The sequence below is a fragment of the Petromyzon marinus genome, chromosome 2, assembly GCF_048934315.1.
Source record: "Petromyzon marinus isolate PM22_M1 ecotype Great Lakes invasive population chromosome 2, UKy_Petmar_22M1.pri1.0, whole genome shotgun sequence".
In the NCBI taxonomy this organism is placed as follows: Eukaryota; Metazoa; Chordata; class Hyperoartia; order Petromyzontiformes; family Petromyzontidae; genus Petromyzon; species Petromyzon marinus.
Window position 1 is genome coordinate 21,529,519 of NC_133668.1, and position 14,417 is coordinate 21,543,935.

Consider the following 14,417-nt stretch of genomic DNA (forward strand, 5'->3'; position numbering starts at 1 on the left):
CTCACGGCCAACACCAGTGATGATTATCTGACACGGTCCTGGGCCTCCACTTGGTCGACTCAGTCTCAAATGAGTACCTGGTGCGGTGTGTAAACATTGTCACTAAGGAGACAAAGGTGTGCCGTACTGGCCTTCATAGGTGCTTTCTAACAGCACTTGTTGCAACAGTCTATTAAGGCTATACAGGGGATCTTTATCTTTTTGTCCTCATTGTGGTTAGTGGTGGCACAGCGGTTAGCATGCAATGCTAAAAACCCAGCAACTCAATTCCCACTCACGGCCAATACCAGTGATGATTATCTGACGCGGTCCTGGGCCTCCTGTAGGTCGAAGTGGGGGCCCTGGACTGAACTGCTTATTTTGGTGAGTAACCTGCTGACTCCAGAAATAACAGAAAGCCACGTGAAAAGAAATAGTTCTCATTTTATACAATACACAAAGCACTGTGATCCTGTTTGGTGGATCTCAATGGGCTCCATAATCAACTAGAAAGCCATGATCAGGGGTTGGCAACCAAAATCAGAAGAGCCATTTTTTCTTAAATCGCTAAAATTTCAATATCAGTATTTCAAGAGCCACGATGCATGCGAATGACACCGCAAAGCAGTCCTTAAAGAGCTGCATGTTACTGACGCCTGGCTATGACCAACAATTACCCGGATGGATTCCAATTAGCGCGGTTGGCTATGTACGGTGTGAAAGAAGTTTAACATACATGCAGCCCTGTAATATACCACAGTATAGACATAATGTACCAACACCATCTATTGGTATACGTTTTCTTTTAAACGTATGAATTCTTTGTTGGGGATTTTTATTTTCCATCAGCCACATGAAAATTATTGAGTGCTTGTGTTCGTGCTCTGATTTGTCCTGAGATCGACAAAAACATGTTTTGCAATCTGCTCACGGATCCGCGGTCTACTCATGGAACACGATCCACTCATGGATCGTAATCCAAGTATTAGCCACCGCTGATGTATGGTATAGTTTTAGTTTCATATTAAACACGAAGCTCTACCTGCTAATAGCTCAGGCGCACATAATCATAGTCCTTTATTTATTTAGGAATGTGTCACTGTATCTTGCTACTCTTTGAAGGGTGCCTTTCATTGAGGTGTTTGTTTTATTTTTTTATGACTGATTTGCTAACATCAGTGACATGTGATATCAGAATCCCCCCTTTGTAAATCCGCACCGACCATTATTATATTTATTTATTTGTTTTGCGTGCTAAAGTATAGTCAAAATACTCCAGAACCAACATAGGTGGATTAAGAATGGCTGCAATAATATACTCAAGGTAACATATTAATTCAAGCTTCAGTACTTATGGATTTCAAGTGTCATTTGTCTGACTGTGCCAGCTGTGTGGCCTATGGGTTGGCCATGCCTACTGCTCGGGAGTCGGCGTGGTAACATTGCAATTTCTCTGCCACAGGATGCTGACCTGAAGAAGACGGTGGATGAGAGCACCCGCATTCAGCGGGCATACATCCACTACTTTGACCTGACGATAGTCAACGACAACATGGACGAGGCCTTTGCAAATCTGCGTGCTTACCTCGAGAGGCTGGTCAAGGAGCCCCAGTGGGTGCCAATCGGCTGGGTGTACTGACAGGGGCATTCACGAGAAAGGCCCATCGGTCATCACATCAGCTCACTGGTCTGCCCCTTGTGAACCTTAGCCACGTGCTGTGTGGGGGGGCACGCGAGGTTGCCACTCTGTCGAGGAAACTGGTGGCGGCCTTTGATTTCAAAGCCAGGTGGGCTCGGTGGAGAAGATTCCTCTTGAGTTGCCCATCACACGTTTCATGGGAGCGTAGGAGCGTAGTGGATTATGTGGCATGCAAATGCCGTGCTTGGGGATAACCAAATGAAAGCTTAGCACCGGTTTTGTAAAGTTGACACCTGTTCACTTCACTTGTGTCCACTGAACCGGGTTTGCTTCATTTGTTTTTGCTTGTTGATAGGGACGGTTTACCTTGTGTGACTAGCAGTAAAGGTTCAAAGAGATTATTGTGTGTTCCATTGCACTGGACACATGCAATGTGTTGTCTCATGCCAGCCTGTGCGTATAATGGTGCTGTTTATTTCTGTAAAATTAGCTCCAGGCAAACCTTTATCAAACCTTTAAGTCCACCTTTTACAACTATATTATGTTATTGTTAATTCAGAATTCAGAGCATTCATCTCACAAATGACGTCTGTTCATGTTGTAATACAGCAGCAGTGGTGGTGGTGTTCCACATACAGTGATGTGTTGTTGATTTAATCATATAAGCTAGTGCTGGGGAATAAATATCATTGGTCAGCGTTGTCATGTTTGTCCCCACATCGTCATACAGAGAGTATTTTGTTTTATTCGTTACATCTTTTGTGTAATTTTTTTTGTTTTTGCATTTCTCTTTTCTTGGAAATGTCTTCATCTACGCAAGCATGAAATCACCTTGAAAATATCTGCAAGTCATAAGTTTAGCATGAGAATATAAACAAATCTGATTTTTTTTTCTCCTTAAATTAGGCAAAATATTAAACACATCTGTTCATATTTCAGTCGCATACATTTTTTGTGACAAATATATTTCTTATAAACGAGAAGCTGTTGTGCAGGCCTTGTAGCTCTTAGGCCTACAAAACAGGCACAGCGCACTTTCTTTCACGGTCACTTATGTCAGTCCCCGTTTAATCGGAAAGGAAGCTGTGAAAGGCCAATCTGTTAATTGAGTTGGATCTTTGATTATTGCTTGGCAATTGTGTCCAAGTGTATACAAGATGAACAGTGTGGATTTCTGTATAATCCGTTTTACGGTGGGTTTTAAGAACTACAGGTACTTAACCAATCTGTACTTTAAAAAAAAATCTAAACACTCACCTAATATTGCACAACTCTTTTCTATAAAAAAAAATCTCAACGGTTATCTCCTTAGATCACTGTTTTTTTTTATGGACTTGTTTGAATCGTCCCATTTGCAGTTGGAAATAATACATTGCTACTATTTATACTTAAACCTCGCATTCACATAGCAAGGTCTTACCAAATATTATTGAGGGTAGTTTTGATATCTGCTACTTGCTTGCAGCTTTATTTGAGCCAGAAAAGTTGTAAAGCGCCTTACCATTGCTCCTCTTGAGCAGTACACTGCTATGTTGTTGGACAAATGACGATGATAGGAAAGTATTTGAATTCGCCTTCTCTGTAGCTACGTATAGGGAACTTGATGGATTTGTGTGAAATCATCATCCTTAAATTTTTATTTAAAGCTTTCGTGACTGCAGGGATTCATATTCTTGGTTCTTTCGGTAAAGTCACGTAGAAGGGAAACAATAAAATAATAAATATTGTTTTATATTTTTCTTATTTTATTGTTTCCCTTCTACGTGACTTTACCGAAAGAACCAAGAATATCATCATCCTTGTTGGTGTAACTGTGCCTGAATGCACGTGCACAATTTGTTGCACTAATAACAGTTTTATGTTCTTGTAATTTTTTTTTTATTGTTGTCTTCATCAGTCCCATATTATACACCTTTGAGAGGTAGCATATCGTGCCGTTATATTTTGTGCCATTTGTGGACACGCAAGAATGCATACATTTCTTAATATCAGTTTGTGTGTCATTTCCATGCTGCCATTTTAGTCGAGAGGAAATGCTCCCAGGATAGCACTCAACCCCTGATGCAAGGGAGTGGCCTTCACTTGGTCCTCTTTTTATTTTCATTTTTAAACTGGTGGTCCTTTTTATGTTTTATAAAAAATGGGCTCTGATACCTGCACATTTTGTCAATGACACTGACATGCAATATCTACATTAATGCTACTGGGCGCTTAAGTCACATGACCTACTTTGATAATACCCTGCAACATTACAGAATTGAGATTATTTCAGCCACCTCTACAACTGTTGTGATAACCACTAGGCTCTCCAGCCTTGTAAATGGACCATTAAACACTGGGAAAATATTAACATGTTCCGAATCTTTCATAGGTTACCTTAATGTAGCCATAAAACTGGGACAGCAACCATCCATGACATATATCAATATTTATACTTCTGATTAAATGTAGCCAAACATGAACCGACAGGAATTGACTTTGTTCATCTGCAAGGGTGTCTGTATGCATTAGCATGGTTGGCTACGTACGGTGCAAAATAATTTCAGCATACATACATCTACAATATATCACGTAGGCTTTCGCGACCAATATCATTCATAATAGAGGTTCTAATACAAAAAAAACTATATTATGGACATCTACAATACTTTCAAATATTACATTTTCTCTTTGTACATGTTCCCTTATTTAGCATCCCATTTTAAAGGCTCCAAAGTCTCCATTGACATAATTAGAATGTTCCCTGATTAAACATTTTCCTGCAGCTATCGTTCAACTTGGCTGGTTCCTTGAAAATGTTGAGGTATCGCTATTTTACTCTCAAGTGATATTGAAACAAACAACAAACTCGTGCTGTCTTTTGTACTGCTGCGTTGAACTAATTCAAATGGCGTTTACATAATTTTTACTTACATTAATCAGGACAATGTTACACATGAAAGCGGACACATACATTTCATTCTAGGTTCCTGACCCTCTCTGCTCACAATCCCAGCTCTCTCTCTCTTCCCCTACCTCCTTAGTGCCCAATCGCCATTCCATTCGTTCTCGCTCCTGGCCCCCTTATACTTGAACAGGCTGCAGCCTACACGTCAAACAATCAGCCTCACTGACTCTTTGTCGTTCTTCCCTTAAAACTCACTATTTTCCCTCGCTTACCTATTATTAACACCATCATCATCATCCCTCTTGCCAACTTCTCTACCCATTCATCACACTCACTCATCATTATTAACCACTCCTTGTCACTCGCATCATTGTTTATTTCACGCATCACACTCATCTTGCACTCCCATCCTTCTCATTAGTTTGGCTCATCTCAGGACACTTTGCCGCTGTACAAATACATCGTTATTTGTTGAACTACCTTGGTCAAGACGCTATATACATATTTTTTGGTTCTTTCGGTAAAGTCACGTAAGTGGAAAAATTAATATAAAATAAATTAAATCGCGACGTTTCGATTGCAACACAAGCAATCATCATCAGGTGTGACAACCACAGCAATACATACTTTTTACTGCTGTGTTTCTGTAGTTGTCACATCTGAAGATGATTGCTTGTGTTGCAATTGGAACGTGATTTAATTTATTAGATTTTTTATTATGTTTTCCACCTACGTGACTTTACCGAAAGAACCAAAGAATATGGATCCTTGCAGTCACGAAAACTTAAAATCTAGAACGCTATATACATTGAGATACGTTGAAAAAAGGGGAAAAACCCTATTATTACATTTTGGTACTGGCAAAGGTGGTCTAATGATGTAGTTGCTAACCCCGAGCCCTCATTACTTTGATAGTGCATTGTCTTTGAGCTGTACGCCTTCTGGCGTCATCTGGTCGAGCACCAATTGGGTCGAGGCTCAAAAGGAAGCCGTCCCTTGGTGTGGACCAATCAGTTTCAAGGACAATGCATATATTATCATAGTATGTTTTTTGTTTGCATTTTGACTGCAGGTATTGTGGTTAATGCAGACATGAATCCTTGTAAAAAGGTTTCAGTTTTGTTACCAGAAAAAACGGGGAAAACCCTATTATTACATTTTGGTACGGGCAAAGGAGGTCAAATGATGTAGATGCTCACCCCGAGCCCTCATTACTTTGATTGTGCATTGTAGCTGTACGCCTTCTGGCGTCATCTGGTCGAGCACCAATTGGGTCGAGGCTCAAAAGAAAGCCGTCCCTTGGTGTGGACCAATCAGTTTCAAGGACAATGCATATATTATCATAGTATGTTTTTTGTTTGCATTTTGACCTCAGGTATTGTGGTTAATGCAGCAGACATGAATCCTTGTAAAAGGTTTCAGTTTTGTTGCCAGAAAAAAGGGGAAAAACCCTATTATTACATTTTGGTACTGGCAAAGGAGGTCTAAAGATGATGAAATAAGATATGTAATAGTAGTAATAATATGAATAATTCTTTACAGCCTTTGTAAAACAATTGAACTGCGAGATGAAGGACTTCCCACACCATCGCGGCCGTGTCCAGATGGATAGGGTAGACTACACACACACATGTATGTTATTTTAATTCCATGTCATATACGACCCTAACATGTTTAAGTGAGTTCTGAAAACACAATTTCCAGTTAAAATTCCATTTTGTATATTTAGTGAAAAAACGTGCGGAATCATTAGTCTTAAAACATTGCCCACACCATCTGTATTGTGAGTCCCCAATTTTTGACCTGAACATTCTCGTAATGCATACACTACTTTCAATACAATGAAAATGTCATGGCCATGCATCTGTGTACAACCTTGGCTTTTCTTTTTAGCGACTCATATCGGCTTATATAAACTGTATCTTGGGTTTTATAGTTTAGTTCCACCTCGGGGATTAACAGGTTAAACCCAAATTTATTTTTAAAGCTTTTGTGACTGCAGGGATTCATATTCTTGGTTCTTTCGGTAAGTCATGTAGAAAGGAAATAATAAAATAAAAATAAACAAAATTATCACGACGTTTCGATTGCAACACAAACAATCATCATCAGGTGTGAAAACCACAGCAAGAAAATTTTAGAAAAAAGTGGCGGTTTCTTTTTTTCCAAAAAAAGTCTTGCTGTGGTTTTCACACTTGATGATGATTGCTTGTGTTGCAATCGAAACGTCGTGATAATTTTTATTATATTTTATTTATGTTATTTTATTATTTCCCTTTTAGGTGACTTTACCGAAAGATCCAAGAATCGCTTAAACCCAGTCTCATGGTAACTTCTCTTACATTTCGTCCACTACGCTACTTCAGGCAACCAGCCATTCCATTATGGATTCCCTCGAAACTGATCATTTTAAATAAATGTTTTATTATTTGAATTTCAGTCGGAGTTTGTTGATCTTTGTTTTATTCCTCATTGATCTACTGGACATCTGTAAAGAGTTTCATAACTCATCGGATTTCTCCAGGAAAAATACAGATTTTTCATTATTAAACATCGAATGACAAACACAAGGTTACTCCGTGAATACACGCGGAACATGTGGCACCGCTAGTCCTTGCACAACCCCGTGGCAAAAGACAAGGCATTGCCAAATCGCAGATTGGTATCTTCAATTGAACACGATCTGGGAGATAGAGCCGGAACTCTGTCTGCTACAGCTGTGCTGTAACCTGTCTAAGCTGTCCTGGTCTTCGGACTGATGTTGGTGGATACATATGCTGATGTGAGCTGTTGACGTGCCACCTACCACTGCTGATGATGATGGTGATTTAAATACAAAAATGCAATGGTCACAAAGATCCACGTGCTTGCTGGGCGATGTGAAATGTGCCAGTGATTGCTGCTTACAAAAAGTGGTCATCTTGCCCGACTGCAAAGTGTAATTTATTTCCCAATAGTTCTGTGTGGAATGTGTTTTTTTTTCTTTTACATGAAAGGTGATTCTCAAATATTGTTTTAAGCCGGTAAACACCTGACACTTGATTGCATTGCACCTGTTGAAATTCTCAGAGCACGGCCGAAACTTGCACTCAGTCACATTTTTTTATAGCATCGTAAGATAACTTACGCAAAACTATTCAAATGTTTCATCTCTCTGATTCTCCTGTTGAAGCATAAACATCTTCATTATCCTTTAAACGCATTGTTTCCAGTGCTTTTTTAAGGTAGTGCACGTATATGTAAATTCTAGTATATGAATATGCATTCCACGTTTAAAAATAAAAAGGCATCATTGCATCTTGAAATCTTTTTTTTTAAGAACTGCCTTGCTTCTTGTGCCGACAACGAGGCCGTGCCGACATCTATTTTGTGCGAACAATCTTTTACACTCAATCTAGATTTGAAGTTTTCGTGACTGCAGGGATCCATACTCTTTGGTTCTTTCGGTAAAGTCACGTAGGTATAAAATACATTAAATAAAATCACGACGTTTCGGGCGCAACACAAGCGTCCGTCATCAGGTGGGACAACCACAGCGAGAAACAATTGCTGTGGTTGTCCCACCTGATGACGGACGCTTGTGTTGCGCCCGAAACGTCGTGATTAATTTTAATTTATACCTACGTGACTTTACCGAAAGAACCAAAGAGTATGAATCTTGTACACTCTTCAAGGAGTTTGTATCATCGTATTTATCTATGTAGATATTTTTAATGGTGGGTTGGGGCAGATGTATTTGCTAATAGAGCCGGCTGTTCTGAGCTGCAGCCCTCACTGTTAAGGCATTATTGTGTAGAATGAGTCACGTCAGTATTGAAGATGTTTTAAATTAGAGAGAGTTTTTGGCTTGTTTTATTATCATAATCGTCACCAGTGATGCCATTGAGAATATATTGTGCATGCTTTGTGCACACGAACACAAACAGGACATAATTCTTTCTCACACCAACCTCGCCTGCCAAGGGATGCGCAGCTGCATTTCTATACACGTGGAGAGTGGTCATCTCGTGAAATTGATCGGTGGGTATTATATTTTACTTGTTCTAGCACTATTACGTTATTACGAGTGTATTAATTCGGATTTTTAAATAACTAATTTAGCATTATTGTTAGAAACAATACGATGAAATTATGTAAGCAGACTGCCATGATGAACGGAGTTGAATTCGTGTGATTTGAAGAAAGTTAGTTATAATAGGACACTACAGAGACTTCCACGTTGCTCCCTTTTAACATAGTTGACAGGATCACTTGAATGAGATACGAACATACGACTTAAACATAACACTGCATATTTCTTAAGGTTACCATGGATAAAACCCCTGCTGTTTGCTAAGTAGATGGTGAACACGGCAACCACCGTTATGTGGATTAAATTATGTATTTGCACAATAAAATGTATCTGTTCATGGGAATAATGCATTCTCCACTCGTGCATCTGCTGTTTTAGCCCTGCTCAATACTGGTTGACTATCACAGCTGTATGTTGAAGAGGAAACAAGGTACCCAAGCTGGAAGAAGAAACGTAATCTTTCGTTTCGTTTTTTTCGGAAAATGTACTAACATTCAACAGCGCATTGTCAGATTGTTGCAACGCATGCGGATGTACGCACAATTGTCGAGGGTTTGCGGATTAAAGAACATAACAGAATTGTAAAACACTTGTAAATGTTTTCCTTGGAAAATTCGATTTGCTTGCACTGTTGGAGAGATCAATGGAAGGTTCTTTATATCCAGCCATTTCGAGATCTGTAAAGAAGTACATTCGCATCGTACCAGGGACCCTGGTGCATCCCAGTGCCACTCGTTTATGTTGAGTAAATTTTATTCGTTCCTACAATATTTCAGCAACAACAAAGTGGACTAACCAGACGTGTATCTGTTATAGTAGTGTGCTCTATATATATCATTGTCAGTGAGGCACAATTTGACTTAGTGCTCGTAGAAGGATTCTGAATATCAAGCTTCTTATTCTTTCCTCATACATTTTTGTACCAATTGTCAAGACATAATCACGGTCCATCAGTGGCGCAGGACACAAGCAGTTTTGGAACATTCGGTCATGCATTGAAACAATGATTTGAATGATAAAACGATCTGAAAAGTTTCAACATTTTTTTCCGCATACACGCAAGTCCCGTGCCATTCTCTAATTTACTCAATTCTGACGTTTATAAGGAATAATGTGTCAGTGCAATGATCTGCTGCATCTCCGAAAGCTGGATAGTGGTGCCAAAATATTCACCTTGTCACCAAAAGTGCCAAAATATATTTTACGACTGTTGGTACCTTTATATATATAAAAAATGCTTATTTAGAATTCAAACCAATCCTGGCCATAATGCTTGTTACACATACCTGATACAAGTGCTTGACTTGTGCCATGGTAGACATGCATCCTTGACTGACATTTCTTATCTCAGATTGGATGTTTTTGTTTCTCTTCGACGTCATCTAAATATTTTCTGCACTGAGTGTAAAGCGTTTTTTGATGTCTCACCTTTTCAAGGAGTTTCACGATAGTTTTTCACCTTTGATTCAACATGTGCCCCGTTGACCAATATTTTTACGGAATAAAACGTCTCAAAATTGTGCTAAACGCGCCACTTTGTTTCAATATTTGAAATGCACGTGTTTACTTTCATTGATTGCATAATGTGTCGTCAAAAAATGTATGAACGTTACAAAATGGTACCGATAGATTTTCAGAAACTATTCTCTGCATCAAGTGGGCCTATTTAATGGCAACAGCCTTGGTTCCGGTCCAATAACTGTATTCAGAAAAGGAGGTTTGCACATTTATAAATCGTTAATCTGCACTTCTTTAGTTTTTGAATGGATTTAGCACTTTGTAATGAAATGTTAAATACATCTTTTTTTTATGTTGCACAAACTTTGACATCATTGTAATGGGAATGTGAGAATGCATTTAGAACCACTATCGACTCATAGTTTCATGAGGCAGTCTTTTATGAGAAGAGAGAATGACATCTTTTTCAAATCCTGTATTTCCATGTACCTTGTGTGCTCATTCAATGCCATTTTTAACATATAATTTGTGACATGTGTGTGACATGTTGTGGGTACACTTAGAATTATAGTCTCGATATATAGTACACGATTGGTTTTGCACGTTCATGTTTTGTGGATGGAATCACTAAAAACAATCTGAACCACTTTCGCGTAATAGCTCTAAAATAATGCTTTTTCATATTAACGCGCATCTTGTAAAACTGTTCATTTTGACAACATGCCCGATCCAGAACAAAATGGAGATATTTATTTCGTGTGAACGCTGTGCAACCACATAATAAAGTTTTTTTTATTGTTTAAAAATGCAAACTAATGGTTGTTTTTTTTTTCGATGTACAGAACATTAGTTGTGTCATTTATTAGCTGTATTTAATTAATGACTTGTGTCTTAGTGTGTCTTTGTCTTTGGTATGCTTGTTTGTGCAGTCATAGATTCACACTTAGATGAGAAGTGGTGACGCAGTGACGAGTGTGCAATGTTAGGATCCAAGTCATTACGTTTCAATTTCTGGCCATGCGCAATGCAAATGGGAAATTGGTATCTGCGCCTGCCCTAGATATTCACCCGATGCCACTCCATCTAAATTGAGCACCTGCTGTGGTAGATCAACATTAAGAGTAGTTATTTTATATTATTACGCGCCTTTCATCAAGGGATCTCGCCTCCGCTTATAATGGTTGGCTACGTACGGTGCGAAAGAAGTTCAACATAGATACATACGTAGACTTAAAAAATAACTCGTAAAACAAGAAAGCCGAGACAAAGGTGGCTGATCACAATGCTCACTACATGACTCCATTCTGTATAGGCAGTTGATTGGAAGGAATTGTTAAATCTTTTACGTGTGATTTACTTAATACATGTAATCAATGAGAGATTATTTTATTTTAAACTTAAATCCATAAGAACGCTGCATGGTGTGTTAATTTGTGTTCTGAAAATAAATTGGGGAAACAAATGTAAGTGCTATACTTCAAATTGAAGGCCAGTTCGTTCGTTTGTTTCTCAATCCGCTTGTTCTGGTGAGGCTCGCGGCAACAGCATGTTGAGTCGTGCCGGTCCAGACCTCCCTTTCTCTGGCTCTTCCTAGGGAATTTCCAGGCGTTCCCAGGCCATGCCAAGCGACATAGTCCCGTTTAACACATAGACATAGTCCCACCAGGGTGTCCTGGGCCGGCCCCGGGGTCGTCACCCAGTGGGACGTGCTGCCCGGTAGAGTTTCAGGGGGAGTCTACCGCGGGGCATCCTTACCAGGTGCCCTAAACACCTCAACTGGCTCCTCTCAATCCAGAGGAGGCTCTTCCCGTTTACCGAGTTCCTCACCCGATCACGGAGAGTGAGCCCGGCAACCCTGCGGAGAAATGTACTTTTTGCCCCTTGTATTTGCGATCTCGTCCTTTGGTCATTACCCAAAGCGCATGACCGTAGGTGAGGGTGGGAACGTCGATCGACCTGTAAACCGACAGCTTTGTTCGAGAACTCAGCTCACGCTTCACTACCACAACGGTGCGTCGCCCGCAAGACTGCGTGCGGATGCCGCGCCGATCCGCCGGCCAATCTCCTGCCTCCACTTACCCTCACTCATCTCCTCCACTAAGGGCAGCTGTTCCCCCCTCACCTGGAGAGAACAATCCACCTTCTCCCGAGAGTGAACCATGAACTCAGCTTTAGAGGTGCTGATCCTCATCCCGGCCGCTTCACACTCGGCATCATACCGTTCAAGTGCACGCTGTAGGTCACAGACTGAAGAGGCAAAGAGGTTACAACAACAAAGAATACAAAAACATGATAGGAGTGCAAAGTACAAGAAAGGTATAGAAATCACCTAAATTTTGACTTAAAGCTTTCGTGACTGCAGGAATTCATATTCTTGGTTCTTTCGGTAAAGTTACGTAGATAGGTTCAAAGAAAATAACAAAAATAACAACTACGACGTTTTGATCGCAACACAAGCGGATCGATATGTCGTAGTTTTTTGTTATTTTTTGTTATTTTATTTGAACCTATCTACGTGACTTTACCGAAAGACCCAAGCATATGAAATCACCCAAACACATACAAATAAAACTAAACTATTCCCATGCTATTAGGCAAAGCCCACTGAGGTATTAACTTATTTTTCAAAATCGACCTGGCCACAAATGATAGCTCAATAAAGTGGATTATCATTTGGACATTTATCGCAGCAAAATAATCTAACACGTTAAATGGTTAATAATTTTAATTAAGATTCAGATAACAATCATTCAGCAGGAATCGACACAGCCAATGGCACGCAGACTCGAAATGCCTGTACCGGCATGTCTCACTTAAGAAGCGAGATACGTTCTACGAAATTTTGCTCGTTAACCGAAAACGCGTTGAGTGATCATCGTTTTCCCATTGACTCCCATGTTAAAAGCTGAGATATGTTTCAGCCCCCAAATTTTGCACTCTTGAACAACTGTTTTTTTAGCGTGCAAAAATACAAATTATAAGATTCAAATAAAGTATAAAATGAACCACTCCCTGTTGTTTGGCTGTTTCCTTCCCTGAGCGGAGGATGGTCCACACACACGCAGGTGGCGAGCTGTCTGAAGCGCCACCACTACAAGCTGCAGGACAGTGCTCATTACTGAGCAGTTCAACCGTGGCAAAGGGTCAAAGGTGGAATGTGACTCGGGGTCTAGCAGCTGTGCTAATGTCTTCGACTTTTCCCCAACTCCCAGCGCTGTCTGCATTTTGATGTCATCCTATATGGATTATGACAGCTGTGATGGATTGTGGTGTTGAGGAGTTAAGGTACAGTGGTAGCAAGCAGTTCATCAATATTTCAAGGTTGTGGCCAATCCACCACTGGACTGGGGACACTCTACATGATCAATGTACTGCAACAAATTCGTGTAGCTTTCCTACCTACGCCAAATTTGTCAAAGAATTATGACCTTTATTTGGTAAAGGGCATACTTTAACTAGTCAATGTTTATGGAGATTATGGGTGTTGTAACCAATCGATTCAACATTTTACATTGATTCTAATGCTCACCGTCATGCATGGAATCACGCATGTGAGAACCAATTTGGATTCATATATGGTTTGCATGTAATGAGGTTATATTAGATCTTTGACTATGACCACATCACCCACAATACACCTGATCCTGTAAGATCGGGCAAGCTAAGCAGGTTGGGCCTGCCCAGTAAACGTGCAAACGTTGGGCCAACGTTGATCCAGCGTCGGATGGGTGACTCCCGTTAACAAACAGGTTGCTATCGGAGTGAGCAGCAGAGAGCAGTGAAGAAAAATACATTGTTGTACTCCACTTCTATAATCCCATGTCTATGCTCTCCACTCTCACCGAAGCACATTGACCAGCATGATGAAGTATGATCTAAACAAACTCTGCAACCGGTAATGGCAGCGGGGAGTCCCTCACCCCCAGTAGGTGGGCTGACAAAAAGGATGTGCCGCACTTGTACATGACTCCTGCAGCCGCTGGAGGTTTAAGATGCGCCACATTGTGAACTAAATATATATACGAATCAAATTGTGAAAAAAAAATATCGTGATGATTAACAGGGACGAATTGGTGCATGTTTAATGGGTTTGTGTCCAGATATATCCCAGTGTGAGCTGAGTATGTCTGAAGTATTTGTAGTCAACCTATATCCTGCATGAATGGACTGTGATTGCAATTTACTTCAAGTGTATTAACTGACAAAACACACTTGATGGTATAAAGCCATTACACTAATTGTTTTGTGCTAAAATTAGAGGTGAGATAAGAGGATTGGGGAAGTTTGTTTCGTAGTTGTGGTGAGTGATGGGGGTTGTAAGGGTGACCAAACTGGCTTGTCAAATCTAATCACATTGATGAAAGGAGCAATCTTAATCTGTT

The 14,417-nt window shown here is 40.1% G+C and overlaps 1 protein-coding gene and 1 long non-coding RNA gene across 6 annotated transcripts in view; both read left to right on the forward strand.

Moving 5' to 3' along the window:
* The window catches only part of LOC116945111 (protein PALS2-like), a 173,668-nt gene extending 165,854 nt beyond the window's left edge, over positions 1-7,814 (forward strand). For all 5 annotated transcript variants that reach the window (XM_032959235.2, XM_032959271.2, XM_032959244.2 and 2 more), the window contains 2 exons: positions 1,442-5,682; positions 5,988-7,814. In XM_032959235.2, coding sequence (XP_032815126.1) covers positions 1,442-1,618 — 177 coding nt within the window. In that variant the 3' untranslated portion in view covers positions 1,619-5,682; positions 5,988-7,814. The remainder of the gene's footprint in view (positions 1-1,441; positions 5,683-5,987) is intronic.
* A 593-nt stretch (positions 7,815-8,407) lies between these two features.
* On the forward strand, positions 8,408-9,352 carry LOC116945106 (uncharacterized). Its single transcript, XR_004403196.2, has 2 exons — positions 8,408-8,525; positions 8,956-9,352. It is a non-coding gene; the product is annotated as an uncharacterized LOC116945106 (long non-coding RNA).
* The last annotated feature ends 5,065 nt before the right edge of the window (positions 9,353-14,417 follow it).